The 24,973-nt window shown below is 42.3% G+C and overlaps 1 protein-coding gene across 9 annotated transcripts in view; it reads left to right on the top strand.

Annotated features, from left to right (window-relative positions):
• TBC1D30 (TBC1 domain family member 30) overlaps positions 1 to 24,973 on the top strand; it is an 84,051-nt gene that overhangs the window by 30,716 nt on the left and 28,362 nt on the right. For 5 of the 9 annotated variants that reach the window (XM_077913710.1, XM_077913704.1, XM_077913702.1 and 2 more), the window contains 4 exons: positions 16,267 to 16,328; positions 16,832 to 16,897; positions 18,485 to 18,610; positions 21,644 to 21,829. In XM_077913710.1, coding sequence (XP_077769836.1) covers positions 18,545 to 18,610; positions 21,644 to 21,829 — 252 coding nt within the window. In that variant the 5' untranslated portion in view covers positions 16,267 to 16,328; positions 16,832 to 16,897; positions 18,485 to 18,544. Of the gene's footprint in view, positions 1 to 12,378; positions 12,585 to 14,226; positions 14,361 to 16,266; positions 16,329 to 16,831; positions 16,898 to 18,484; positions 18,611 to 21,643; positions 21,830 to 24,973 lie in introns of those variants that run through there. The other 4 variants (XM_077913705.1, XM_077913708.1, XM_077913707.1 and 1 more) reach the window with 3 other exon arrangements.

A 24,973-nucleotide genomic window follows, 5' to 3' on the forward strand; every position in this document is an offset into this window, starting at 1 on the left:
GTGGGACTGAGCCCCCCAGTCAGGCTCCACGCTCAGCACAGAGTCTACTTGTCCCTCTTCCTCTCCTCCTCCCCCTGCTCTCTCTCTCTCTCTCTCAAATAGATAAATAAATAAAATCTTTAAAAAAAGATAGTCTAAGTGCCTCTTATACTATATATTTATATTCATATTTAAATATTTATTTATTTATTTTAGAGAGAGCGAGCAAGCACGTGTGCATGAACAGGCGGAAGGGCAGAGAGAGAGGAAGAAGGAAAGAAGTAGATTCCCCTTGAGCAGGAAGCCCAATGTGAGGCTTGATCATACCACCCAGAGATTGTGACCTGAGCCAAAATCAAGAGTCTGAGGCTCAACCGACTGAGCCACCCAGGTGCTCCAATTGTACTATATATTAATGACATAATAGGCTGTACTTACCATGGGCCAGATGGTATAGTAAGTGCTTTACCTGTATCATTGGCTCATTAGAATAACTCCTGTGAAGTACGTACTTTAATTGTTCCATTTTGTGGATGAGGAAACAGACAATTTACCCATGTTACGTAGGTACTGAGTGATAGAGCTGGGTTTCAAATCCAGGCATCTGGTTTTAGAGTCTCTGCTTTTTAGCTATCCTATTATGCTGACTGCCATTCTACCTAGCATTTCAAGAGCATCTTTCACCTAATAAGTAGAGCAAATTTGTGACATTTGAGCGTCACATATTTTGGAAACTTGTCAGGGAGACTAAGAATAGTGTTTGTGGATTTTTTGGTACATTGTATAAATGTCAGTCAAGATAACTGTTTATAAACACATCTGCTTATTTCTCTTGTAATTGAATAAAAAGCTCTTTTTTCAATGAGTGGGAAGGTATGGCTCTCTTCTTAACATGATGAATTTATGATGTTATTTATTTTTAACATTCATGTACCGAGTGTCAAATGTGTACCGAGTTCCATGCTAGCTGTAGGCAGGGGAGGGGAGAGATACAACAATGAATAAGACTTAGTCCCTTTGCTCAAAGGAGTATATGATCTATTGAGAGGAAAAGATCTGCCTATAAATAATTCAGAGGCATAGATGAATCAGCCGTGGGGGTGAGAGAAGTGTGTCACATGGCATATAGGTGTTTAGGGAGGTACCATTTGTAAAAAAATATTTTTATTGAGAAATAATTGACATATAACAATGTATTAGTTTTAGGTGTGCAACATAATGATTTGATATTTGTATGTATTGTGAAGTGATTACCACAATATGCAGGTACCATTTTTATTTTTTTGTTTTATCATTAAAAATTTTTATTTGAGTATAGTTGGCACACAATGTTATATCAGTTTCAGATGTACAACATAGTGATTCAACTTCTCGATACATAATCTATCACCATATAATGCTATTACAATATCATTGACTATATGCCCTATGCTGAGCCTTTTATTTCCATGACTGGAAAAGTGTATCTTTCACTCTCCTTCATCCATTTTGTCCATACCCCCGACCCCCTTCCCTCTGGCAAGCATCAGTTCTCTATGGCTGTTTTGCTTTTTTGTTTGTTCATTTATTTTGAGTTTTAGATTCTACGTATGAGTGAAATCATATGGTGTTTGTCTTTCTCTGCCTGGCTTCTCTCATTTGGTGTAATACCCTCTAGGTCCATCCATGTTGTCACAAATGGCAAGATCTCATACTTTTTTTATGCCTGTGTAATAGACCAGTGTGTATTTATGCCACATTTTCTTAATTCGTCTATCAATGGCACTTAAATTATTTCCATATCTTGGCTATTGTAAATAATGGTGGAGTAAACATAGAGGTGCCTATATCTTTTTGAATTAGTGTTTTTGTTTTCTTTGGGTAAATTCCTAGTAGTAGAATTACTGGATTGTATGGTATTTCTAGTTTTGATTTTTAAAGGAAACTCCATAGTGTTTTCCACAATGGCTCCACCAATTTACATTCCTATCAAAAGTGCATGAGGATTCCCTTTTCTCCACATTCCTGCCAGCGCTTGTGATTTCTTGTCATTTTGATTTTAGCCATTCTGACAGGTGTGTGGTGGTATTTCACTGTGGTTTTGATTTGCATTTCCCTGATGATGAGTGATATAGAGCATCTTTTCATGTGTCTGCTGGCCATCTGATGGCCATCTGGCCATCAAAGAAGGCCATGCCTTCTTTGAAAAAATGTCTATTCAGGTCCTCATGCAGGTACCATTTTTAAAAGTTTAATCCAGGATCACAATCTGACAGTTCTTGTGTGTCATAGAGGCAATTAAAAAAAACCCCACAACATTTACTGAATGGCTCTGGTGTATCAGGCCCTGTGCTGGAAATTTATTTAGAATTTTTATTTTATTTTTTAAAAATGTATTTATTCATGAGAGACAGGGAGAGAGAGGCAGAGGGAGAAGCAGGGTCTCTGCAGGAGGCTGATGTAGGACTCGATCCCGGACCCCGGGACCACACCCTAAGTCAAAGGCAGACACCCAACCGATGAGCCACCCAGGTGTCCCTAGAATTTTTCTTTTTTCCTTCCTTCCTTCCTTCCTTCCTTCCTTCCTTCCTTCCTTCCTTCCTTCCTTCCTTCCTTCCTTCCTTTCTTTCTTTCTTTCTTTCTTTCTTTTTCTTTCTTTCTTCTTTCTTTCTTTTTTCTTTTCTTTCTTTTCTTTTCTTTCTATATATCTATCTATTTATTTATTTCCCTAGAATTTTTCTTTTTTTTTTAATTTTTAAAATTTATTTATGATAGAGAGAGAGAGAGAGGCAGAGACATAGGCAGAGGGAGAAGCAGGCTCCATGCACCGGGAGCCCGACGTGGGATTCGATCCTGGGTCTCCAGGATCATGCCCCGGGCCAAAGGCAGGCGCTAAACCGCTGCGCCACCCAGGGATCCCCCCTAGAATTTTTCTAATGTACATTGTGGTACTTAGTTTTCAAGTATAAGGAAGGTTTAAAATTTAGGGAGACCAGAGGTAAGTTTTCTTTTTTTAGACCTAATCTATTTCCTCTGTAGGGGCTGGTATATCTGATTGATTCTGGCATTAGGCTAGACTGACATACTGCCAAGTGACACTGTGCGGCACGCTGGGACTAAAGACAATTGTAATTAAAGGTGCCAGCACACTGCTCTATCAAGTACATGAGTATAACAGGCCACATTTGTATTGCTTCCAGAGAAGGAACACAGAGAAAATTTATTTATTAAGAGCTGTCTGCTTCGTTAAGAGGCTTTCTGTACTACCAAAACATTAGGTTGACTTTCAAAAGCTAGAACACATATGACCATTTCCAAGGATACACTGGTAGATTCCTAAATCTTTATGAAGATAGAGGTAAAAGTGAATGTAAATCACCAGATATGCTACACTGAAGACTGTGTTGATTGATATACCACAAAATTCTTCTTACTCCTAAGTATCTGTCATCCGTGTAATTCAGGGGATATGCAATTCCTTTTAATGTGATTCCTAATATGATTTTCAATTTCTTTCTAATACTGTCTTGGACTCTTATATAATAATGATCTAAAGATAATGTAAGATTTTAAAAAATAATGATTTTATTTATTTATTTGAGAGAGAGAAAGAGGGAGAAAATGAGCAGTGGGGAGGGACAGAGGAAGAGGGAGAAGCAGGCTCCCTGCTGAGCCAGGAGCCCTCTGAGCAGGGAGCCCAAGGTGATGTGGGGATCTATCCTAGGACCCTGGGATCATGACCTGAGGTGAAGGCAGAGCCTCCCAGTTGCCTGATAATGTAAGATTCTTAATAAATACATAAAAATTCAGTTTGTTCAGAATATTCTTTTTAGGTCAAGAAAGTATAATATATTTTATTTTATTTATTTATTTTTTAATTTTATTTTATTTACTCACGAGAGATATAGAGCGAGAGAGAGAGGCAGAGACACAGAGGGAGAAGCAGGTTCCTCACAGGGAGCCCGATGTGGGACTCGATCCCAGGTCTCCAGGATCACACCATGGGCTGCAGGCGGCGCTAAACCGCTGGGCCACCGGGGCTGCCCCAGTATAATATATTTTAAAAGTATTCTTAGGATTGAAGCCAAAAGAATATTTTTTTTCTTAAATTTCTGGATTCTTGACTTGTTATGCCATTTCATTTTCACAAGGATACAAATAAGTATCATTGATCATAAGGGTGAGGAAACTGAAACCCAGGAATTAAGAAACTTGCCCAAGGACATTGAGCTAGTGAGTCTGGGCATTAGAATTTTTTTCCATGTCTTTTTAAAAAAATTTATTAATTTTTTTATTGGAGTTCAATTTTACAACATATAGCATAACATGCAGTGCTCATCCGCCAAATGCCCCCCTCAGTGCCCGTCACCCAGTCACCCCCACCTCCCACCCACCTCCCCTCCCACCACTCCTAGTTCTTTTCCCAGAGTTAGGAGTCTCTCATGTTTTGTCACCCTCTCTGATTTTTCCTACTCATTTTCTCTCCTTTCCCCTTTATTCCCTTTCACTAATTTTTATATTCCCCAAATGAACGAGACCATATAATGTTTGTCCTTCTCCGATTGACTTATTTCACTCAACATAATACCCTCCAGGTCCCTCCACATTGAAGCAAATGGTGGGTATTTGTCGTTTCTAATGGCTGAGGAATATTCCATTGTATACATAAACCACATCTTCTTTATCCATCATCTTTCGATGGACGCCAAGGCTCCTTCCACAGTTTGGCTATTGTGGACATTGCTGCTATAAACATCGGGGTGCAGGTGTCCTGGCGTTTCATTGCATCTGTATCTTTGGGGTAAATCCCTAGTCTGCGCTTTCTGCTGCTTCTCTCTGAGTGATCTGAGGCTCCCAGGCCAGCCAAGCCAAACTTAATGCCATTCTCATCTCTCCTTCTGCTACTTCTCTCTTCTCGCCATCAAAATTTAGTGCATTCTTTTGAAAGTCATGACCCTTCCCTTCTCTATGAACATATATTTCTAAGCTACATTAATTTGCATCAAGAGGTAGCAGAAACCCTCTCCTTTCATATCCCTTGACTGGGCCAAAGGAATCTTAGGCTGGTTTGGCACAAAAGGTTGGGAAGGCTAAGCTAAGTAGTTAGTCATGACTAGGTTGAACAATGATTTCATCTTCTAAAGTAATGGTCTAAGTCTTTGTGTCCACCTTGATGGAGAGACAGAGAGCCAAATACCACAATTGTAAGAGCAGAGATGAACTTTGTCCTTGGCTTCTTGAAACGTAATAGCTCAATGAAATAAAGTCCTGGAAGAGGTAAAGATCATGCTATCCCTCCAAGTACTCACATAGTAGTTTAAATACTCACAGAGTGGGGCACCTGGGTGGCTCAGTCGGTTAAGCATCTGCCTTTGGCTCAGGTCATGATCCCCGGGGGTCCTCCCACGTTGGGCTCCCTACTCAGTGGGGAGCCTGCTTCTCCCTCTCCCTCTGCCTGCCACTTCCCCTGCTTGGGCTCTCTGTGTCAAATAAATAAAATCTTAAATAAATACAGAATATTTTATGAGAGAGAGAGAGAGAGAGAGAGAGAGAGAGAGAGAGAGAGAGAATGCAGGGGAGGGGCAGAGGGAGAGAGAGAATCCCAAGCAGACTCCATGCCTACTCACTTTGTCTCTCCTTCAGTAAACTGTAAGTTCCTTGAGGTTAGGGAATGTACTAAATTCATACTTTTATTTCCCACAGACCATAGCACAATGCCTTTCCAAAAGCAGTTGACAAATGAATGTTTATTTCATGAGTGAATAAATGAACAAAAGAGGGCAGCCTGGGTGGCTCAGCGGTTTAGCACCGCCTTCGGCCCAGAGCATAATCCCGGAGTCCTGGGATCGAGTCCCGCATCAGGCTCCCTGCATGGAGCCTGCTTCTCCCTCTGCCCGTGTCTCTGCCTCTCTCTGTGTCTCTCTCATAAATGAATAAATAAAATCTTTAAAAAAATAAATGAACAAAAGAAATATAAGGTCTTTATATGGTGAAGTAAACCTACCTTAAGTAGTATTAAGTAAGTATCAATTATTTTGAGGCAAGAAATCACTTCACAGAAAATAACAGGCCAAGAGGAATAATAGGAGGATTTCTAAAACTTGGGGTTAGCTGTGTATCTGAGGTTATGTGGACCTGCCTGGCTGTAGGATTTTAAGTACATTTCCAGTCTGGTAACCTGAAATGGGACTTCCACTCTCCTTGTGAATTAAATTATTATATCAGTTTTTAATTTAAAAATTTCTGATCTGTAGATAAAACTGGTTATTCTGAAAATACTTCATTCAAGATATTTGAATGTGTTCAGGACGGGGGGAAATGTTAGGAGTGGTTTTGTTCTTGAAAATATCCAATTAAAAGGAATGGTCCTGGGAAAGCATCGACAGGGACTCTCATGGGGTAGGAGGCAGTGCTGAGTTGACTTGGTATTGGGATTTAGAAGCTTTCTGTTTTGTGTTTGGTGGAATCCTTTGTCTAAAGTAAACAAAATACAAAAGCTACCCCAATGGTCTTCAAGGATGCCTGTATTTATTTATTCATATTTATTTGAGAGAGAGAGAGAGACAGAGAGACAGAGAAAGCATGAGCAGGAGGAGGGACAGAGGCAGAGGGAGAAGCAGACTCTCCATTGAGCAGGGAGCCTGATGTGGGGCTCAATCCCAGGACCCTGGGATCATGACCTGAGCTGAAGGCAGATGCCTAACTGACTGAGCCCCCCAGGCGCCCCAGGATGCCTGTATTTAAATAGAGAAATCAGTTTTTATGACTAAAGGGAGAAAATCATACAAAAGAGAAAATAAAATGTTCCCAGTATGTAAGGTGACGTGTCAGATAATTGTCAGGTTTTTCTTCCCCCTCAGTATCTTCCTGCTGCCCTGCCTCTGTGCCTCTTTCACGAGGGGAAAATGATTATTAAGCCCATCACCATGAGCTCATAGTGTGTGGGCTTCTCGTCCTGGATAATGGGCAGCGGGAACTACTTATTAAGGCCGTACTTTTAGGTAAGTCTGAGCAGAGTATCAGCTTCCTAGAGCTCTGGCCACAGTTACTGTCCCTTTAGGGGAGATGTTATTTTTACTATTCAGGATTTGCTCACAGGCCTCCAAAAGTTGTGGGGAGAGAAGAGTGGCTTGAGGCCACCAGACCCTTACCTTTCTCATTAGCGGGGTTGCAAAGATATACCCCCACCCCCAGGTCTGCGCAGTGGGAGACACACTAGACCTGCTCTCTGGTAAGATCTCTACTGACCCTCAGAGACTTGTACGCTCCTGAACACCTGCCAGCTGTCAGGATGAGTTCCAGGGCCATTTCCCCCCTGAGCAAGCCAGCTCCCTGTGGTTCTTCTCTCTCCTCAAAGCAGGCTCCCAGGGCTTTTTCTCTTGGTAATTGTCACTCCTTGTTCTGTTCAGTCCCTGAAGATAAGCACGTAGCCCCTTTTTATTTTAAGATTTTACTGTTAAACAAAAATAGCAGTGTTAGGAAACCACAGAAGTCACAGACCTGATTTCTGTCTGGAAGCCCCTTGGGACAGAGCTTTTATTCCCGAAGTGGGGCTTTTTGTTCCTTCTGACCTTTTCGTCCTTCTCCCATTAAAGGAATAGTTTGCTCTCAAGGAAGCCTCACTCCCAGCTCATAGGCCTGAGGTGTAGAGGTAGCCAAACGACTCCTACTTCTTGGGTCAGCCTGGGAACTTCCATCTCTGGGGATGTCCCACGGGGATCCGACCGTGTGAGGCATGCAGGCTGTTCCTTTGGCAATCCAAGTAAGATTCTCAGCCAGTGTGAGGTTTTCACTGAGCCTTCCTTTCCCCAAATTCAGCTTAAATTGTAATTTCTCCAGACTGTGCCAAGATACGATGTGCCCAAATGTGAATTCACTGATTTTATATGTTTCATAAAGATCACTCGATTAGAAAAGAGGCATGTGCAGTTGGCCTTGGCTGGAAATATTACCACCTGAGAGCTTCAAGCAAAGTCTATGCTGGCATTGTTTCCACTGCAAGTTGACTTCAGGTGACATCTCTTGCTTCTAGAAAACAATATTCCAGACATGAATAAGAAACTATGAGTCATAATAAGTGTAATACTAGGCTTGTGCCATGACTGCGTTTGGACCATTGTATTTTAGTGCTTGTTTAATTATCTGTTTGCTATAAAAGTTGGCAATCTTGGCTTTCCTCGCCAATGTAAACAGAATTATGTTATTTAATTCCCTTGCTATTTATTGGTATAATAGTAGAACCTTTCAAGCCCCCCCCCCCTTTTTTTTCTGTTTTCAATTTCCATGTACTTTAGAATGGGAAGTTTTTATTTTATTTTTTTTTAAATTTTTAAATTTATTTATGATAGTCACAGAGAGAGAGAGAGGCAGAGGCAGAGACACAGGCAGAGGGAGAAGCAGGCTCCATGCACCGGAAGCCTGATGTCGGATTCGATCCCGGGTCTCCAGGATCGCGCCCTGGGCCAAAGGCAGGCACCAAACTGCTGCGCCACCCAGGGATCCCTAGAATGGGAAGTTTTTAAGGAAACTTTTCTTTTCTTTTCTTTTCTTTTCTTTTCTTTTCTTTTCTTTTCTTTTCTTTTCTCTTCTCTTCTCTTCTCTTCTCTTCTCTTCTCTTCTCTTCTCTTCTTTCTTTTCTTTTCTCCTTTCTTTTCTTTCTTCCTTTCAAGTAGAGATCAAGACCTAGGCTGGAGATCAAGAGTCAGACACTTAACTGACTGAGCCACTCAGGTGCCCAGAAACTTTTTTTTTTTTTTTTAAGAGTCAGTTTTTCCTTCGAATAAATCTGAGATGAAATGGAATTTTTATCAACAAGCCCCTGTGACTGATAGCAAAAAAAAAGTATTGCAACTGAAGAAGAGCTTCAAGGAGAGGGCTTTTGGTCAGCCATGACAGATCTAGGTGGCTTGGCAATCTAGGGTCTAGATTCAGTTTAGGCAGTTCAGAAGTTTGATTTTTTTTCAGCTCACTGAGAGTTGAGTGAATTCAGGAGTATTGACTGCAGTGCTAACAGGTCAGTACATTTTCTCCTTTGCAGCAAAATCTATGGGGAAGTCAGATGACACTCACTGTTTGCTTGGTGAGCATGGAGTCTGAGCCAAAGGGAGGGGGGATGATGGTCTGAGTGGCACATGTCCACCAGCTGTGGGAGCTCCATGTCCTTTCTACTTCAGAGGCAGTATCTTAGAGCAGAGTTCATTGCTCGTCCTCTTGGCTGCTGAGGCAGTCTTTCCTGCTGGCCCAGTGCTGGAAACGGAGTGTGAATAGCTTCTCTTGTTGAAAGAGAACACAAAACCCTCTAAGGTTTGAGCAGATGAGAGCTCTGGAAGACGAGATTGTGCATGCAGATACCAGCTTGTTTTCTTGGATTTTCCGTCTTCTTCCAGGTCTCTTCCTTTGACACTGGCCGTTAATCACCATCTGCACCCCCAGGGGCCTGTGGTGCCCTCTAAAAAATTGGCCAGAGCCAAACATCAGTTCTCTTTGTGTTATTGTTCTCAGCAATAACAGGCTGGAATAGTCAATGGACATCTTGTTAAAATTAAGAGAAAGCTAAAGAAATGAACAAGTACTGAAACTATGAAATCATCAGGCTGATGAAGGATACATTTTTGTACCCGAGCTGGGTATAAAATGTTGGGAAATCTAAACCAAACAGTTAATCATGACCGAGTGAAACAATGACTTCATCTTCTCAAGGGATGAGGCAGGGTCTTGCCTTTTCAAAGCACTTTCCCTCTGGTGGGGCTGGCATACCTGAGTAGCTTGTATGTTGCGTCTGAGCCGGGTTTACTTTCACAGATTAACAATCTCATTTTAACGGATTCTTACACATAAAATGTATACTTCATGCGTAGAGTAGTATTATTTCTGACATCGTCCTCAAATTCTGGGGCTACTTCACAAAGCCCAGGATGTACTGATTCCCAATAAGTATGCCAGAGTCGTAAGAATGACTTCTTTTCCAGCTCTTTCAGAGTATCATTAGGAATGCTTTTTAAAAATACTCAATACCTTTCGATCAATAGCAGCCATTGTTTTTGATGCTCAAAAATTTCCGTCTTTGACCAACAGTGGCCTATTCATGTGGCTCTTAGGTCCTTTTGACATGACCCCATTAGTCTTGGAGCACTTCCTTAGCTCATCAAAATGGTTCAGGCTCATCTTGTACTTTTTGCTGGCTCAGACCTAGAATCAGTCACACTTCAAAGGAGCCCTGGTTCTTTTTAGTGGGGGATGCTTTTTTAGAGACCACAACCTGGGCACTGCGGGTATTCACTGCTGCTGAGTTGTCCTTAGTTCTAAACCTACTTAGTGGATATATGGTTGACCCTTGAACAACATGGGTTTGAACTACATGGACTGCATGGCTTCTTTTATAAGCAGATTTTTTTGGAGAAGTACTGTAAATGCATTTTCTCTTCTGTATGATTTGCTTAATTTTTTTCTCTAACTTACTTTATTCTAAGAATACATATGTAATACACAGACCATGCCAAATATGTGGTTTTTAAGATTTTTTAAAAAAATTTTAAGTAATATCCACATACAATATGGGGCTTGAACTCACAACCCTGAGATCAAGAGTCATATGCTCTCCCAACTGAGCCAGCCAGGTGCCCCATCCAAATATGCAGTAATTGACTGTTTATGTTATTGGTAAGGGTTCTGGTGAATAGCAAGCTGTTAGTAAGGTTTTTGGAAGGTCAAAATTTATTTGCAGATTTTCTCCTATGGGAGGGGAAGGGAGAAGATTTGCACCTCTAACTCTCTCATTGTTCCTTGTTCAAGGATCAACTGTGTATGTATTTTTGAAATAAAAAAAGAGATGAGTTTATACTGATATTTCCAATTTAAATATAATATTGTAGGATTTAAAAAATATTGTAGGATTTAAAAAAACCTTAATTTCTTTGTATACTTATATTTTGTCACTCTGGGGATCCCTGGGTGGCTCAGTAGTTTAGCACCTGCCTTCCGCCCAGGGCGTGATCCTGGAGTCCTGGGATCAAGTCCCACATCAGGCTCCCAGCATGGAGCCTGCTTCTCCCTGTGCCTGCTTCTCCCTCTGCCTGTGTCTCTGACTCTCTCTCTCTGTGTCTCTCATGAATAAATAAATAAAATCTTAAAAAATATTTTGTCACCCTGAAAAGATTTTGGTTCCTTTTGACATTAACATAATTATTTCCTTTATTCTGTAGTGTACGTAGGAATTAAAAAACAGCATCAATATCACAGATTACAGTAATGCTACTTGTTGACAGTTAAGGTGTCTTTGCAGTTTTATTTGCCCTTGGAATATATACCACCATGGATGTACAGTCATAATACTGTATTCTAAAGCAACTTACAAGTTTTTTTTTTTTCTGTATTCTTGTGCCATCAACATGCTTTTCAGTTAGGTTCATTTATTTCCACTCATTTTCATTTTTTTAAAAATATGTTATTCCAGAGTCCAAACCGTATACAAGGAACATCCAGAAAACCTCAGTTTTCCATGTCTCTTTCTTCCACACGGTTCCTTCTCATGTAAATACTTTTTGTATCAGTAAACACTTACCCATGTAGTGTTCCTTTTCCAAACATAGCAAATACACATGTCTCTGTATTCCCTTCCATATCCCTTCCTTCCTTATTTCCTCGTCCATTTTTTAATGATTCATATTCCATTAGTTAATATCCTAGCTTAAGAATGACTTTTTGTTTGTTGTTCGGTTTTGAACAGTTAATGATAGTGAATAGTTCTACACTACCGACGTCTCCGGCTGGAGAGACTAGCAAGCCTCCCCCCCCCTTTTTTTAATTTTTATTTTTCTATTTTTTAGGAAGCCCTTAAAAAAACAAAGAACACTTTTTATATGTGAACACCTGTATAGATTCTTTTGTTGAAGCCTATCCTTCCAAGGGAAACAACCAGTATTTTTGTTTTCCATGCCTTCCACGCCTCTCTGGGCCGCCAGGAAAGGGCCGGGCACGGAGGGGGTGAAGCTCGCGCTTCCCCGAGCGCCGGCCTCCCCGCCTCGGGCCGCACCTGCCCTCTCCGGCGCTGCTGGGCGAGGTGGGCACTTGCCCCTCCGGGTTGCTGTGCGCCCCCCGCAGCCCGGCCCAGGTCTGGGAAGGCACAGGGACCTGCCCCCTGCTGCTGCTGCCGCCGCTGCTGGCGGCCCGGGGCGCAGGTGCTCAGCCGGCTGCGCTCGGAACCCCGCGGCGCCAGGCCGCCCCGCCCGCGCGCAGTGATGCGGGGCTTGGGGGCGGGCGCGCCGCCTCCGCCCCCGCCCCCTTCCCCGCCCCAGCCGCGCGGGCTCCGCACTGCAGATGCCCGCCCGCCGCCCCGCGCTCCGCTCCTCCGGCGGCGCCCGCGGCTCCCCGCGCCCCCCGCGCCCCGCGCGCCCCTCGCCGGAGCCGACTCGCCGAGGCCGGCGGGACCCCAGGCGGCCCGCGGCCGCGCCCGAGCCCGGGGCGCTCCCGGATGCGGCAGGACAAGCTGAGCGGCTCCCTGAGGCGCGGAGGGAGATGCCTGAAGCGGCAGGGCGGCGGCGGCGTGGGCACCATCCTCAGCAATGTGCTCAAAAAGCGCAGCTGCATTTCCCGGACCGCGCCCCGGCTGCTCTGCACCCTGGAGCCGGGTGAGGACCCGGGGCTGCCGACGGGGCGCTGGAGAGTGGCGGGGCGCCCCGGCGCCGCACCCCCCTACCCCTCCACGCCCCGTCCACCCCCGTGCACTCCCTCTCCAGCCCCTCCACCTCCTCTCCATCCTCCACCCCCTCTCCACCCCGCCTCCATCCCGCCCCCCCCCCCCTCTCCATCCCCTCCCGGGTGCGGGCTACCGGGGCTCCGCGCCGGCGGGCGGGGTCGGCCTGGGAGGGAAGAGCGCGGACCGAGGCCTGCGCGCGGGCAGCGACCTCCCAAGGCCGGGAGGCCCCGCTGCTCCCGGTCCCGACCCCGCGGCCTGTGCGCGCTCGGGCTCCGGCTCCGGCTCCGGCCCCGGCCCCGGCCCCGGCTGGGGCTGCGCTCGGCCCTGCTCGCCCGGCCGGGGTTGGGGGGCGGCGGCGGCTCCCCGGGCCACCCGAGGCCGCGCAGCCCGCTGTGCTCCGGGCTCGCAGGAAGCCGCGTGGGAGGAGGAGGGAGGCGCCGGTTGGATGCTCGGGGCTGGAGGAGAAGGCAGCGGCCGCGAAGGGAGCACCGGGTGCATTTCCCTGAGGGTGTGCGCGGCGGGAGCGCCCGGAGCGTCTGGTCCGCGGGCCCGCGTGGGGGTGGGTAGGAAACCCTCCTGCAAGTGGAGACCCCCTCTCTTGTAGCCGGAGCCCGGGGCGCGCGGTGCGTGCTAGGCCGGGCCCTTTATGCTGCTCGGCGGGGTTTCCGCGTCCCGGCTCCTCTAGGCTGCGCAGCTCCGCGCCTGCTGCACCGCCCGGCATCCCTCCCTGGGGTCTGATGGGCACAGAGCTTTCTGGCAACGGCGTGGCCGCAGAGGGAGCCGGCTGTTTTCTCCGCGGTGCTCAGCGCTCGCCGGTCCCCAGGGTGACACCCGCAGGGGGTTCCAGGCTTGCCCCCCCACCCCCGACCCCTGCCTCCCTGCGCCATCGGGGACCGGCTCATCCCCAGGCTGCTGGGGAGAACCTGACGAGGCGCGCAACCCCAAAGGGTGGAACGCGTGACTGCCTGGTGGTTTCTTTGTTTTGTTTTGTTTTTTCTTCTCCGCAAGGAAGTGTCTGATTGCAGAGACTGTAGTATTTATTCACCGTTTCCTTTACCCTTAAGAAAAAAAAAAAAAGAAAAAAGGAAACTCCTTCCTACGTTAAAAGTGTTTTGTGTTTCTGAATCCGGAACAGCCCTTGGCTATCAGATGAAACATAAACCTTCTCCCCCTCCCTTACTCAGTTTAGAAGAAAAGGGGAGAAAATGACCTGATTTCAGTGAGCGCGTGCAGGTGGTGAATGATCAATTCCAGTTAAATCCTGTGACTCATTTTAGATCATGAGAAAATAGTTGTGGTTTAGACTAACCCCAGTCGGTTTTCAGCACCTGATGCCCAGCAGGTGTTCTTAAAAAAAAAAAAAAAAAAAGCAGAGGGAGCGTATTTGATCATACATACAGGGAGTTCGGAGCTTTTAGCTTAAGCTTTAATAAAAAAGCTTTAATAAGCTTTTTAGCTTATTTCGGTTGAAATAAGTCAGCGCGGGACTTGTTCTCTTGCCGTTGTTCCAACAGAGCAGAAGTCATGACTATCTGCTCCTCCGTTCAGCACCGGGCATCTGGACAGCAACCGGAGAGCGGGGCGTGTTTCTCCTGGTGCCCTGAATCCTTGGCTCCAGCTGGAGGCACTCTTGTGGTCCTTGTGTCATTGCTGTGCACTGAAGCAGGACTTCATTGAAACCATCTCAGACAGATGAGAATTTGCGGGGGTACTTGATACACCCTTGGAGAAGGAGATCTTATCTATTTAGGCAGAATAAGCTAGTGGCCTGAAGCTTTGAAAAGACCTATCAGGGCATTGATTGGATGCCTGGGGTTCTGTACCACAGCTTGACTTTAGAAATCTTGTATTCACAGTACTCTCCCGGGACTCCCAAGAAGGGATTCTGCGTACTGTGGTGGGCTTGGGCAAATCATATACATCTCTTTCCAGCTTGACACATTCACACACACACACACACACACACTCTCTCTCTCTCTCTCTCTATATATATATATATATATAAAAGGACAAATCTACTTTATTATTGTAATTTTAAATTCTGAAGATCGTTTCTATCTCCATACCAACTCCTAAGTAGTGGAGGTTGTGGGGAGGCTATCAGTATGCCTAATCTGCAATCAACATCTTAGAAGCAAAACTATTGTCATGAATGACAATCATAAATTGTAAAACTGAATGCTATTAATGTTTGGTATATCTTGATCTTTGAACTTTTAAGTAATAAGTTTTTTTTAAAAGTGAATTGGGAAAGAGAAAAAAGTGACTTGAAATATGATTTAATTGATTTTGAAATTGTAGAAAAAACATAAGTTTTTCAGATTTGATTATATTATTCTAAATAAAACTTACATGGGAATAAAAACTGTCATTAATTTCACTTCAAGAACAACAGCACATACTTCTAACATGGAATTCTGAATAAAAGCTCAATATGAATATAGCATATAGTCTTTGTATATTATAAACACATTGTCTTGATATATTCTATTTATTTTCTTCTCCCATACATTTGGGATTGGAATCAAAGAAGTTTATTTAAAGTCATAGATAACTTGGAATTAGAGATCAGTTACATTTTTAGCTTGTAGTCTATGATTAAAAATACCAAATGTTTTTATCACCAATGAGCAAGTGTATCATGACAGAATTTTAAGATACATGAAAATCTCCAAATAAGATTGTTGAGGTGGATTATTCCACAAGTGAGAAGGTGGTGACGTTGTTTTGATAACTTTTAACATTTCACAGAAGTTTCTTTCGTAGACTTAGTCCATGCACATGTCTTAGAAAACAAATTCTGTAAGGAGATATCTCTCTTCCTAAGTTTCATAAATAACAATCCACTGAGAAAGATATTATTACCCACACTTTAAAGATGAATTGAGGGGCACCTGGGTGGCTCGGTCAATTAAGAGACCAACTCTTGGTTTCGGCTCAGGTCTTGATCTCACAGTCCTGAGATCTGGCCCTGCCTGGACACTGCTCTAGGTGTGGAGCCTGCTTAAGATTCTTTCTCATGGGACAGCCTGGGTGGCTCAGTGGTTTAGTGGCGCCTTTGGCCCAGGGCATGATCCTGGAGACCTGGGATCGAGTCCCACGTCGGGCTTCCTGCATGAGCCTGCTTCTTCCTCTGCCGGGGTCTCTACGTGTCTCTCTCTCTCTCTCTCTCTCTCTTTCTATTTCTATTTCTCATGAATAAATAAATAAAATCTTAAAAGATTCTTTCTCTCTCCCTCTCTTTCTGCCCCCACCTCCCATGTACACATGCATGAATGTGTTCTCTTTCTCTCAAAAAAAATTTTTTTTGAGACTGAGACAAATTAAATAATTTGACACTAGGAACCAAAGTGGAGTGGGGATCTGAGTGACTCCAAACCTGTGGTGTCATTTTTTTTTTTTAACACTATTTCAGACAACTGTGGAAGCCACCATCCTAATGGCCATAGGCTATTTTTCTATTTAAAGAATCTATTTAACAAAATGGACTAAAATTTAATAAAAATATGTTTTAAAAATTTTATGACTCAGTAGAATCAGGTTAATTTTTATTTTTATTTTTGATCTAACTTGTTATTTTTTTCCAAAATAACAGTTATGTATTTTTCTTCTAGGAGTTGACACAAAGTTGAAGTTCACTCTTGAGCCATCTTTAGGTCAAAATGGTTTTCAGCAGGTAACTTTATTTTTGGTTTTGAAAATACTCTCATTTGGGGGTATATATACAAGATACACTGAGATACGTCCTCAAAGTAGGAAAATTAGCATGTACTTTGATACATGTTAGGTGAGTCAGTTTTTAAAATTACAGATAAATTATGAGCCTGCAAGTGGCCTGGGTTTATATCTGCAATGAAAAATTTTGTACTTTCTATTAATGGTGCAAGTTGTGAAAAAATTATAAGAACCGAATATCTATGATTTTGAATCCATAATACATGTTTTTGTTTCTGAACTAGCTCCCCAACCCTTGTTTGTGCACATGGGTCATAGGTGTGTTAAGAGTACCTAAGGTGGGGAGTGCGTAGGACTTGGAGCCTGGCTGAAAGAAGCTCTGTTTACCTCCGTGTGCTGTACAAGTTTTATCATACTCTCTGGATGTCGAAATGGGAAAAAGGTTTGAAAGTGCTTATCCAGGTCAATATTCTAACTTTGCCAATGTTTCTTCTGTGTTCCTAGTGGTATGATGCTCTCAAGGCAGTTGCCAGGCTATCAACAGGCATACCAAAGGAATGGAGGAGAAAGGTGAGAAGGATTCCTAGGGCTAAAATACAAAAGATCAGCATTCTGTTCCTCTTTAAAATGTCTGAAATGTCCAAAAGAATATTCTAGATTTAGTAATTCAAAAGCGTCTCTTTTCATTATTTATTCATTTAATAAGCATTTATTGATTATGTATTCTGTGCCAAGGTACTGTTCCAGGTACTGAGGATACAGGAATGGGAGGATAAAACCAAAGTTTTTGTCCTCATGGAGCTTACAATGAATTCAATATAAAGTATGTGAGATGGTGATAAGTGCCATGCATAAAAATAAAGCAGAGAAAGAAATGAGAGCAGAGTGGAGGAATGGAGGTAAGGAGGTGGAATTTTAAATAGCAAGGTGACATTTGAATAGGGCCTAGATGTGGAAGTGAGCCCGGAGGAGGCAGCTACCTGGGGGAAGAGCACCTCAAACAGAGGAAACACCCTCAGGTAAGGGCATCTCAGGGGTATGCAAGCAAAAGCAAGAGGTCAGGGTGGCTCAGTGAACACAGGGGAAAGCTATTGGAGAGAGAGTAGTAGAGGTAAATGTGATGGAGAGAGGGGGATGACAGATCATGGAGACCTTATGGGCCATAGTAGGACCTTTACCCAGTCTGAGATAGGAAGAGAGAGAAGCATTGGTAAGTTTTGAGCTGGGGAGTAACATGATAACACTTATATTTTAAATGGACCTCTCCGGCTTAATAATAGGAGGGACAAGGGCAGAAGCAGAGAGATCAATGGGAGACTTGAGATAATTCAGGCAAGATGTGGATCAGGGTTGCAGTGATGGAGATGGAGAAAAGGGATCAGATTCTCAATTTATTCTGAAGGCTGAGTTGACATGGATTCCTGTTATGAATATAAGGTATATAATTCTGATGCTTGGGATAAAATTCTGGCTGGAGATATTGATCAGTGTTAATCCTGCTGAAGTATGTTCAGATGCTAAAACTTGACGTGCTTCCTTGGTATATTCATTTATGAACCTTCATAAATTCATGCCCCTTGTGTTTGAACATTGGCAGTTCTTCAAAATATACATGAAAAATCTTACAGAAACAGCTTTTCAGGATAAAGTGATCAACAGAATAAAAATGCCCAGTGACTCTTTTAAAAAAAGTTAGTCATTATGGGGCCCCACCTGTGTGTTGTGAGAGAGAGATTGAGGGATGATTTAAAGGCACAGGCCACTCCGTGGTGAAAGAAGACCCATTCTCCATGAATGACCAGGTAGCTCTTGTACAAGTACGGAGAGAATTCAAAGTCAACTATAGCAAGCTCAGAAGATGATATAGCTAATCAGTGAACTCAAATAGGAGTTGAAGATTTTTTTTGTTTTCTTAACAGGATTTCTAATGGCTGGATCATTGCTTGGTGCATAGTAGAAGCTCAACAAATGTTAATGGAAAGAATAAATGAAAGGCCTTAAGTGGTGCAATTAGCAAACATGTCAATGAAAGTTGAAATGAATAGTGGGCTATATTTGGTCTAGGATCAGCTCTCATTTTTCATCACATGCAATAATTATTTTTTAATAAAAGTGAAACTATATATTTTACTTTGGTATTTTTTATTAATATTTCAGGTTTGGTTGACCTTGGCAGATCATTATTTGCACAGTATAGCTATTGACTGGGACAAAACCATGCGCTTCACTTTCAATGAAAGGAGTAATCCTGATGATGACTCAATGGGAATTCAAATAGTCAAGGTAAGGCCCCTGAGTTTGGCCTGTTGTCCTGACTTAGAAGGAGGTTTCTAAGAGCCAGATGTTCCCTGGACAGAGGATCAAAGCTTATGGTCTGAATGTCCATATATTTCCTGCTTTCTTATTCTGTTAGTTAACAGCCTCTTAATGGGAACTTTGACTATGTCTTGTTTTCATAAATTTATATGTTGGCAGTAAGAAGAAAATGTTTCTATTCATCTTCTCCTGTTCACTTGATAGGAGATTGAAATTTCTTTTTCTTTAGCATGGGTCATTGCTCTTAGCTAGATTTTGTTTTAAAAGATTTTATTTATTTATTCATAGAGACACAGCTAGAGAGAGAGAGGCAGAGACACAGTTAGGGGGAGAAGCAGGCTCCATGCAGGGAGCCCGACGTGGGACTCGATCCCGGATCTCCAGGATCACGCCCTGGGCTGCATGCGGCGCTAAACCGCTGCGCCACCTGGGCTGCCCTCTTAGCTAGATTTTTTTTTTTCAATAATATATTTTTTTAAGATTTTATTTATTTACTCATAGAGACACAGCTAGAGAGAGAGAGGCAGAGACACAGGCAGAGGGAGAAGCAGGCACCATGCAGGGAGCCTGATGTGGGACTCGATCCCGGATCTCCAGGATCACACCCTGGGCTGCAGGCGGCGCTAAACCGCTGCGCCACCGGGGCTGCCCTTAGCTAGATTTTTACATAAACGTTACAGATTGGGAAATTTAAAGTTAAGTATATATCATATTAGAATAATTGGGTTCTTGTTGGGGTCTCTGATAATTTCTTAACTGCCAATTTATGAAGATAGATTGACTAATGAATCTACTTAAAACCAGATGGTCAGGGGTTCAAGCCAGCTGTGGAGGCAGCTGTGGTTTGCCTACTGGGATTATTACAATTGATTAGAGCCTGTTGCCAACAGCCAAGGTTGCTGATTCAATTCAGTCCCACTATTGTTCTCTTACATAAGTTTCCAGCACATGGGTTTTAATTGATTTGATTTGATTTTTTTAAAGATTTGTTTATTTATTTGAGGGAGAAGAAGAGAGAGCAGGGAAGAAGGGAAGAGGGAGAGGGAGAGTGAGTCCCAAGTGGGCTCTGTGCTTAGCTCGATTCAGGGCTCGATCCCATGACTCTGAGGTCACGACTGGAGCTGACACGAAGAGTCAGTCACTTAACTGGGTGATCCACTCAGGTGCCCACTTTTTTTTTTTTTTTAAGATTGGCTTTTGATTTTATATGAGTTTATTACAACGTAAGGCTAAGCTTTTTTTTTTTTAATTTTTTTATTTATTTATGATAGTCACAGAGAGAGAGAGAGAGAGAGGCAGAGACATAGGCAGAGGGAGAAGCAGGCTCCATGCACCGGGAGCCCGACGTGGGATTCGATCCCAGGTATCCAGATCACGCCCTGGGCCAAAGGCAGGCGCCAAACCGCTGCGCCACCCAGGGATCCCTAAGCTGGGGTTTTAAAAGGAACATTGTCTCCTATAAATTTTGGCCACCAGAGTTTGGCTAAGGTTTTGACAGATTTGAGGATACTTTTTTTTTATGAGGAGTACTAATGGAAAGGAGCTACTTTGTGATCTAACTTGGTCTGTTTCAGACACATGTTAAAAACAATTAGGAAATTTATTTTGTATGTTTTAAAGGCTTGTGCACTATCCATATTTCAACTGTTTATTTGGAATTTCAGGAGTGTTTCTCAGTGATGAAGTAGTCCATGTTTGAAATATTTTCTGTTTAAATTGTGAGTTAAGGTAATATACATTTTATAACAATCATGTTATTAAGAGGATCTTTCATTTTCCTCATTGAAGTGAATGCTGTGTCAGTAAAATGACATTAGCTCCTGAAAATTGTAGTCTCTGCTTAGTTATTAAATTACATGTATTGCCCTAATTAAATATTAAAGCACAACAAATGTTTCTGTATTTTTTATACAAATTTTAAAACAGTTTGGATAGATTCTTCTGTCTTGAACAGAATGATTTTTCTGTCTCTCTGTAGTACAGATTGCATTTTTTGCTATTTTAGTTTTGCTCCTTCATATTATTTTGAGTTTTGATAGCTAAATATTATATTGTGTTTCAGAGAAAGGAGTAATGTTAGCGTCTATCATGTGTTGAAGTCATGTGTTGAAATGTGTTGAAATGTAGTCATGTGTTGAAATGACTTTTGTTTTATCTGAGACATAGTATTAAAAGAAACTGTCAATTTGTATGGAATTATAATGTAATTTTTGTTAATACTGTGTCCCTTTGGTATTAATTCTGGAAACATTTTAAATTTTGGCAGAAAATTATAAAGGTAGGACAAAACTTCTTTTTTCTTTTAAGATTTTTATTTATTCATGAGAGACAGAGAAAGAGAGAGAGAGAGAGAGAGAGAGAGAGAGGCAGACACAGGCAGAGGGAGAAGCAGGCTCCATGCTGGAGCCTGACGTGGGACTCGATCCCAGGTCTCCAGGATCACGCCCTGGGCTGCAGGTGGCGCTAAACCACTGTGCCACTGGGGCTGCCCAAAATTATAAGTTAGAAAATTTGCCTGTCCGAAATTCCTCTTGAAAATGTCCTTTAGTTAACTACATCTCAATAAAACTGGGGGGGGGGGGGGGGGGGAATGTATCTTAGCAAAATAGAAAACATTAGAAAAAGAAAATTTAAAAAATTGCTTTGGCTCATAAACATTTTTATTTTTATTTATTTTTATTTATTTTTTATTTTTTGTTTTTAAAGATTTATTTATTCATTCATTCAGAGAGAGCGAAGAGAGAGGCAGAGACACAGGCGGAGGGAGAAGCAGGCTCCATGCAGGAAGCCCGATGTGGGACTCGATCCCGGGTCCCCATGCTGCAGGCGGCGCTAAACTGCTGTGCCACCGGGGCTGCCCCCATAAACAATTTCAAAAACTAAAATTCAGGTTGATAATCTGATTCTATTTAATGCTGAGGCAAAGTTATAACTAAAGGTATTTTTTTTTTGGAGAGAATATGAAGAACCATTTTAAAAACTTTTGTTTGCCTTCTTCAGGATCTTCACCGCACGGGCTGCAGTTCTTACTGTGGCCAGGAGGCTGAGCAGGACAGGGTTGTGTTAAAACGGGTCCTGTTGGCCTACGCCCGGTGGAACAAGAATGTTGGGTATTGCCAAGGCTTTAACATCTTGGCTGCTCTAATTCTGGAAGTAGTGGAAGGCAATGAAGGGGATGCACTGAAAGTGAGTATGAGGCTCTGGAGAGGGCAATTGAAATTCTTCTGAGAGTGAAGTATTGGAACTATAATTCCTCGTCCCTGATGTCCCACCTCCTTCCAGGGTGTTTTCTACACTTTTGTAATGATCCATAATCACCATTTCTTCCATATTAAAGCCAGGTCAAGTGACCAACTCATGTAGCTGCCAGTTGTGAGAAGAATGATTATGTTTTTTGTCCCACTTGTAAAACACATTTTTAAAGCAAGCTGAATACTAATCATATTAATTATTCTTCATAGCTGTGTCACGATTTAGCTGCTTAAAGTAGCAAACATGATTTACCTCACAGTTTCTTTGAGTCAGGAATCTGGGTGTGACTTAGCTGGCTCAAAGTCCTATTGTTGTGGCATCCAAACTGTTGGCTGTGTCTGCAGCCTCATCTGAAGGCTCAGTTGGGGACAGCATTCACTTCCAAGTCCATGTGGTTGTTGGTAACATTTAATCCCTCACAAGCGGCTGGATTGAGGGCCTATGTTCCTGGCTGCCTGTTGGCTGGAGACCTTTTTTAGTCCTTTGCCATGTCTCCATCTCACAACAAGGTGACTGGCATCCCTCAGAGTGAGAAAGAGAGTAAAAGGGAATGAGCAAGGTAGGAGAGATTAAGTTGCAGATGTTGTATTCTGTCATTTTTGCCATATTCTATTCATTAGAAGCCAGTCACTAGGTCCAGCTCTTATTCAAGGGGAAGGGCTTGTATAAGGATATGACTACTAAGAGGCAGAGGTCATGGGGTGTCATGTTAGAAATTGCCTACTACACAAGTTATGTGTAATTCTGGTTGGTTGGATCTTCTTATTGGGTTCCTTTACCATTTCATCTATGGGGCAAGCTATGGAGGAGGTTAGGCTGAGAGTGAGTATATATGATGGAAGGTATTTGCATGGAGATAGGTTATGGAAGCAAATTTTATTATCTTTATTATCTTTTATTATCTTTTAACCTTCAATGCCTGCAACTATTATTAGTAAAAAAAATTCTAGAAACATTTTGAGATGGTTCACAAGCAATTTAAGCTTATAAATTGGAATATGAGTCTGTTAGTCACCGGAAATAATCTTTATGAGAAATGAAGCATTACACATGCACAGGATGGCTATTCCCTTATTAGCTTGGGGCAATATGGGATTGCTAATTCTTATCTGAACCCTCAAACTGCTATTGATTGCAATGCTTTGTGATGGATGGGATGGATACTTAGTCTTTGTATTCAAGAGCCTCCCCAACCCCAGTTTTGTGTTTGATTATGGTCAATACCTTAGTGATATTCCCAGTCACTGACTAATGTCCTATGGAAAAACAAACAAATGTTCTTCCTAGTTGTATATGCATCATGGTGGAATTAACTATAAACCCAGTCTGACCTAATCTCAATCTGTATTCACCCTTTCACTTTTTCCGTCCCTGTATTTAAGGAAAAAGCTCTGAGACTACTTGTTCATCAAATAAGTGGGGGAGTGGAGAGCCAGTGATAAATCAAATATATAAGTTTAAAACATTTTTTATTAAGCCTTTTATTTACTCAGTCTATCAGCTTTAGTTGATTTTTTCTTTTCAGATGTAATTTCTGTGACTATAAAATGAGAACTCTTCTGTTGAAGAGTTGGAATAAATAATTCAGGCTAGGAGGTGAAGTAGAAAGGTCTGGGCGAAGGGATATACATGCCAATCAAATCATAAAAGAAACTCCTTGAGAAACTAAAACTGCACACACAAAATATGGATGAGATAAAGCTGAGGAACTGAATATTTATATTTCTGCCTCTAAGAAAATGATCTCCATGAAATGAAATGACATCATCATCATTTCAGAATCTTGTGGTTAGACATTGAATATGCAGAGGAAGATTGGATTCATGAAGAGTCACTTCAGAGGCAAAGGAAAATATTGGACATCAGTGTTTTTCAGCAGCTATTTTGTCCTCTGCAAATTTTAATTATTAGGCAAATATATAGTTTATTTGAGAAGTAGGTAAACCATTTTGCATGCTTTTCAGCACTTACTGTTTTTGTCTTGGTAACTTTTTAACTACGTAAAACTTTGAAGCTCCTTCATTATTTACTTTTTAAAAAATACATAATTTTTTAGAGCAGTTTGAGGTTCATAGCAAAATTGAGAGGAACATACAGAGATTTTCCGTATGCCCCCTGCCCCCACACATCCCCCACCAGAGGTACATTTGTTACAGCCCATGAACCTATATCGACATGTTGTAATCACCTAAAGTGCATAGTTTACGATTCACCCTTAGTGTTGTACGTTCTGTGGGTTAGACAAATGTTTAATGCCATGTATTCATCATTATAATATTCATAGAGAGTGTGTTCACTGCCCTAATAATCCCCTGTGCTCTGCTTATTCCTCTTCCCTGCCCTTACCCCTGGCAACCACTGATATTTTTACTGTCTCTACAGTCTTGCCTTTTCCAGAATGTCATATAGTTGGAATCATACAATATGTAGCCTTTTCAGATTGGTTTCTTTCACTTAGTAAGATGCATTTAGCTTCCTTCATGTCTTTTCATGGCTTGGTGGCTCATTTATTTTTAGTGCTGAATAATGTTCCATTGTCTGCATGTTCATAGTTTGTTTATCCATTCACCTGTTGAAGGACATCTCTGTTGCTTCCAAGTTTTGGCAAATATGAATATAGCTGCTGTAAGCATCTGTGTGCAGGTTTTTGTGTGGACATGAGTTTTCAGCTCCTTTGGGTAAATACCAATGGGTGTGATTGCCGGATCGTATGATAAGAGTATATTTAGTTTTGTAAGAAGCCGCCAATGTGTCTTCCAAAGTGACTATCCAGTTTTGCATTCCTTCCAGCAATGTATAAGAATTCCTATTGCCCCACATCCTTGTCAGCATTTGGTGCTGTGAGCATTCCAGATTTTGACGGTTCTAATAGGTGTGCGGTGTTACCTCGTTTGAATTTGGGTTGCTTTGATGATGGATGATGTGAAGCATCTTTTCATATGCTTATTTGCCACTGAATACATCTTTGGCAAGGCATCTCTTAAAGTTTTTGGTTCATTTTTAGTCATTATTTTGAGTCTTAAGAGTTCTTTGTATATTTTGGATAACAGTCTTTAATCAGATATGTCTTTTGCAAAT

This window comes from Canis aureus, chromosome 11 (assembly GCF_053574225.1).
Source record: "Canis aureus isolate CA01 chromosome 11, VMU_Caureus_v.1.0, whole genome shotgun sequence".
NCBI lineage: Eukaryota > Metazoa > Chordata > Mammalia > Carnivora > Canidae > Canis > Canis aureus.